General features: G+C 45.3%; 1 protein-coding gene across 1 annotated transcript; it reads left to right on the top strand.

The window, feature by feature from the left end:
- Positions 1-198: 198 nt before the first annotated feature.
- On the top strand, positions 199-1,042 carry LOC119569993 (the record flags this gene model as incomplete). Its single annotated transcript, XM_037917920.1, has 2 exons — positions 199-346; positions 455-1,042. Coding segments are annotated over 2 exons (433 nt in total), but the record flags the coding sequence as incomplete, so codon positions are not given.
- Positions 1,043-5,881: the final 4,839 nt, after the last annotated feature.

The following is a 5,881-nucleotide window of genomic DNA, read 5'->3' on the forward strand; positions in this document are numbered from 1 at the left end:
CCCACAAATATATAAAATAATAGATCTAAATATAGATATGTTTTATATATTTATATCACACTAATCACATATATATATATATATATATATACATATATGTGTATATAGTGTGTATAAATATATACACATATACAGAGTATCTATCTATTTATCTGTCTATCCTCTCCATTTATCTGTACATATATACCCCATTTCCAGTCCGGGAGATGGACTACATGACAGGCAGGAAGGTGGAGGCGTTCGTGGGCGTTTTGTAGGCCGCCTCCCTGGGTCGCAGGGCGCCCCAGACTTGATCGCGGCGGGCGCCTCGCTCTCGGTGGCTGTCTTACTGGCGCTGGGCCTCGAGGTAAGCTGGCGGTGTGCCATGAGGTGCAAGGCCTTTTTGAATTCATGAGCGCATTCAGATTGAATTTGGGTCCACGTAAAACTTTATTCATTCCCGCTTCCTTTGCAGCAATCTGGCTTCCTAAGAGCCAGCATGGGCGTCACTTCGGTGCTGGCGCTTCTCTTCTTCCTTGTCGTGGGTGGATCCCACACCGAGCAGAACACCGCCCATTTACACCACGCAATCTCTTCTGAGGTATTTGTAGATTACATTGTACAAGTTTCTACATGTTTGGTCCCATGCTCAGAGTCCACCAGGGGAAATTTCAGAGGATTTATTTTATTCGTTTGGTTTATAGCAGTCCAGCCATTGGCAGTTCTGGGCCAAACAATTGAATATGAGGCACTGCTTTGAATGGTTATATGTACATGAAAAAAGTCAATGCATTTTGTCCAGTAATATTCCCTGCAAAATTGTCAGATAGGGTATGAGATACCAAGATAAGTGTGGTAATAACGCCAGTAGCACCTAGCGTCTCACTAAAAAAAAAAAACTCGCCTTGATCTGAGAACATTATCATATGTACAGTCAGAAAAAAAACTACCGTTACCCTTTATACGAACTAATATAAAAAATCGACGAGGTGTTGTGGAATTGCGAGGCAAGCAAGAGAGCACCGTGATCCAAAAATGTAGATTTGGGGTACAGTAACATTGTTATGTATGTGCTGGCATTATTAGAAAATAGTAAAACGTCAAAAAGACAGTGAAAAGTAAAGGAACCAAGAAATGGTGCTGACAGAGGGTGTATTTTCGTTAAAGTTTATATTTCCGGCAGTTGCTTACAGCTAAAAAAGAGATGAATATATATTAAAGGGCAAGAGAACAGTTTTGTAAAAAGTCTATCTCATAATTAATTTTTATTAATGTCTACACATATCAACGCCCTATTTTGAATATGAGCAAAATTAAGATCTGTGTCAAAGGGTTAAATCTTTCTTACAATCTCCATTTTGTATGAGTTCTAGGAAGTTCAACTGTTAGAATGAATTTCTTTGTAATGATATATATTCGTTAATATTAGATCGTGTTGATTAAAAGGAAATAATACAGGTTTATAATTTCAATATGTATTCACTAAAACAACCTTCAAACCTTACGATATGGATGCCAATGGTTCCGTAGCTATCTTTTGCCCTTCGTCGTGCGTTTTGCATGATCCGTAATCGACTTCCCATGGGCATGTGCCTGTCTCTAGCTGCCTAAATATGTTTAAATCTGGTGATTAAAAGTCCTTGTTAAGGGCAAACCCTTGTCTCTTAGACCAGAAAAAATGCTGAAAAAATCTCTCTCTGTCCCTCTCTCTCTCTCTCTTTCTCTCTCTCTTTCTCTTTCTCTCGCTCTCTCTTTCTCTTTTACCAGGGCAGCGTCTACCTTAAGCCTTGTTCCCACTACTTGGCATAAAGGGGCCCCGAGATAAGAGGTGATCTTGTCCTGCCCCGTAATGGCTGATCCCGTCCATAAATAGGGACGGGGAAAGGATCGCCATGTCGGTCTTTGCCCCTCGATATTTGTTGAGACCTACTAATCAAAACAAAACTTGAAAGAACAGCCTCCGGGCTAGTACAACGGTAACGTGTCGGCCTCTCATCCGAGGGGTCGGTGGTTCGCGCCCCGCCCAGGCGCGAGAAGTTGGCAATTGTTGCCTGGAGGTCACTGCTGTGGCTGGGCACCACGGCGGGTAAGGACTAGGTTCAGTCGAGTCAGCACCAGCTGACACACGTGAGCGAGTCGGCATTAGTCGACACAGGCCGGGCTCCCCTCATTGCATAGCCCGGGCAAGGCCAAGCTTCGCATGCTTTCTCAGATTTATTTTGGATGGAAGTATGAATAATTATGATAGTATTTATTTTCTAACTTTTATTTTCTAACATCTTGTATGGAAGTGAATTGATGAATGAACGGAAACATTTCGCCGTCGATGGCGAGCATGCATTTTTCTTTTGAAGTAGTTTATTTCCTAATTCACAATATTTGGCGCAATGAGTAATTATGGAATACAGACCATAACAACTACAAGAACAGGACGCCGAAAAGGATGAAGATGGCTGATATTAGCTGACATCTACAACAGAAATATCCACAGTATAACACAGATTTTCGGTCTCTCCTGTCCCAAAAAATTGTCTACCCTAATGCGCCTAAAAAAAAAAAAAATGTATTCCTTTAGTGCTGCTTCCCTAAAAGGACTATGTTTTGCCATTTTTTACTTTTTCGGGGAAAAACCCAGAAAGTTATGAAAGTATCCGCTTTTTTAAATTTTGTTGGAGCGATTCCAAATGAATGCTCCCCAAGTCTCAACCCCCTCACTTGCCACTCCCGGATCCCCCTCAAAAAAAAATGTCCCCTAGTGGAAGACTCTTTGGGTTTAGTTTTAAAAGCGGGTAATTATTTTTTTTTTTTTATCAAACAATTACGTTTTTTTTTGGGCGTCTTCGTCTTGAGTCCCTGTAAAGTACCAGCTGGCCGAGGGGAGGATCTCTTTCCTCTCTGGAAGCTGAAAAGGAAAGGGTACAAGGGGTTGCAGTCCTTTTTCCCTCATATTTTTCGCTTGTTTGTTTTATCAGGGGATTTGGGGTTTATACCCCTCCCCATGTCCGGCTAGTCTTCCCAAGCTCATTCCCCTGATCCCAAATGTGGCGGGGGCCCCAGTTTGTTTAAATTTTCTCCCCTTTAGCAAAAATTTTCTCTGTGCTATGAAAAGCCAGTTTTGGGAGGTAATGTTGTCTTTGGGGTGAGCGGGGTTTTAAGACATTTATGGCTCCCCGGAGTCTATTTTTAGGGCCTTCCCTCGGGGATGTGGGGGCTAGGGCTCCCATGTTTACACTGCCTCTGCCTATAGTGAGAAGGTGTTGTCTGTTACCCTCATGGATTTTGTGGCATCCCTTGCTGTAAAGCCAGCGCCTGCAGTGTGGCTCAAGGGATCGACTGATCCATCCGTGAAGTATGTTCTACTACCGGAGGTATGATGGCTGCAATGAACCTTTGGACTTCTGCCTTTGGACTAGGCGTGGGGTATTGACGTTCATGATAGAGAACTCTATCAAGGTTGTGCCCACAACAGGGCTTCAACAAAGTTAGGGTGAAGCAAGTCCATGCCCTTAGCAAGAACCTGTTCTTTGAGCTGATGGCATATTAACACCATGGCTGTGTGAGACAGTCAGGAGTTGTTTTCAAAGAGCTTATAATCTTGTTCTAGGTGTCTGACTATTTTTTGTCTTAGGCTTGTGTTCCTAGGAGCCTGGATGACCTTTCACAGGAATTGTGCTGCGATTAAATCGATTTATGAGTCCAGGGCATAGTCCACAATGGGCTGGACGGCATGCACATAGAATGATCTTAGTACTGTGACTGGCTCCTATGTGTCTCCCACTCATTGCTCCTGGAAGGAGAGGGTCCGGTTTATCCTTACCCCAAAGCTTTGGAAATCCTTGATCCATTCCAAGTCCATTCCCTGGATTTTCAGACTTGTGCCCACCCTGTGGTGTTTCATTTTCTAGTGGCATGTGCTGTAATAGGTGACCTTGTCCTGTTCCTGAAGTAGTCACCTATCCAAGCCGAAAGCTTTCCTCTGATTCCCATCTCGGTCAGGCTCTCCTGAATGGCAAGAGGATTTGCTAATTCAAAAGCCTTCTCCAGGTCAAGGAATACTACCACAGATGTGCCCATGCCAATTGTGCTTAAGAACGTGGCTATGCTGTGTGCTGTGCTCATGCCCCTGGTGAACCGGTTTAGCACCATCCTCTCGGCCGTCTTGACCAGACAGCTGAGGAGAGAGATGGGGCGGTATTTCCCTGGCTCCTTTTGGTTTGGGATGGGAACTATGGTTGCCCTCTTCCAACTCTGGGGTAAAGTGGATGTTTCCCAGGACTTGATGAGTTGCAAACTCACCTGCTAGACCTAGGTGGGAAATGATGTGGTACGAGATTCCATCAGACCCCAGGGCTTTGCTAGAACTGGTTTTGTAAGCTTTTCTTAGTTCCCTCAGAGAAAAGATAACATCTGAGTTATCGGGTTCGGTTGCCCTTTCTCTGATATGAGCAAGTCTGTTTGATTGTAGACGTCCATGTCTTGCCCTCAGTTTGGCTGGCAGACTGTTGCTGCTTGTTCTCACAGAGAACTCATGCGCCAGTCTGTTTGCCTCTGATTGAGGGTCATGGTGTGTGCAATTTGGGGCTGAGTGGCTGGTAGCTCGCCTGACCCGTTGCCATCGCTCTGAAAGGCTGGTTTGGTGGTTGAAGGACTCACACCATTCCAGCCACTTTTCCTGCCTGACTCTGCTGGCAGTTTCCTTGGCATCCCTGACAGTCTCCCTTAGGAGGGCTATGTTGTCAGGGGTTCTTTGCCTTCGGAATGTTTTCACACATGTTTACTCTATGGTTGACCTCCCTAATCTCGTTGTTAAAGTACCAGGCGTCTTTGTGACTCCTGGACCGAGGCCGAGTTTTAGGTATGGTCAGTGAGGCTGCTTGATTAATGGATATTTATAAGTCTGGCTTCAAGCACTTTCACATATTCACTTTGTGGGGGTTCTTTGCATCTCAGACAGTGGGTACTTATAGTGCCGTAATGGTCACTTGTGACAGTCTCATCGACACACCAACTAATCCTCTCCACCAGAGCCGCAGTGGCCAAAGTGAGGTCTAAGACCCCTCCTCTGATATATGTTGGGACTTGGGTATTGAGAAGAGTGATCTCAGGGAATGTCTCAAGCATGTTGGCTATGTAATAGCCAGCCGCATCCGGTGCCCAGCAGGGACCCAGGAGGGAGGGTGGTGTGCATTGATGTCTCTCCCTATGATCACTCGGTCATGTGCTGCAGAAACACAGACTTGGCTGATGTGTAAGCTCTTACAGCTTGGCTGGCTGTACACATTGTACAGTTTGAGGGGCCCCCTGGCCAGGTGAATTTCAACAGCAAGAGATTCACATAGTCTCCACAGTGCGGTGCATCGACTATTGCAGAACAGGGATTGTTGCTCTGACAAGGGTGATCAATCCTCTCTTGCCAGCATGTGTGGCAGCATGAAGACATGATACCCTGAGAAGTGAACAGTTTCCACTGTTAATGTCTCCTGGAGCATGACATTGTCAATGCTCCTTGATCGCACTATTGCGTAGAGGATGGCATTCCTTGAGGAGAAGCCATAAATGTTCCACTGTAGTATGCTTAGGTTGTTTGTCATGATGTTACTTGGTGATAATTACATCAGAGACATTGTCATATTCACATTGAGAGGTATCGGAGCATGTCCTGGGTTGGAGTGGGGAGGGGAGTCTATCCTGGGTGAGGGTGGGGATTGTTTGGCTCTCTCCAGCTTCCTTCCCTTCAGGACTGCAACAGTCTGGGTCATTGCTGTCATGGCGACCAGTGACTGCCTTCTCGGCCTCTTCACTCGAACTCCCCAGGGCTGTTGCTACTGCTGTGACTACAGCATTCAACAGGAGTCTTCTCCTCATCTAAGAAGAGATGATCATCTTGGGGTGGGGTCTGTAG

The sequence above is a fragment of the Penaeus monodon genome, unplaced genomic scaffold (genome assembly GCF_015228065.2).
Source record: "Penaeus monodon isolate SGIC_2016 unplaced genomic scaffold, NSTDA_Pmon_1 PmonScaffold_20655, whole genome shotgun sequence".
Classification (NCBI taxonomy): Eukaryota; Metazoa; Arthropoda; class Malacostraca; order Decapoda; family Penaeidae; genus Penaeus; species Penaeus monodon.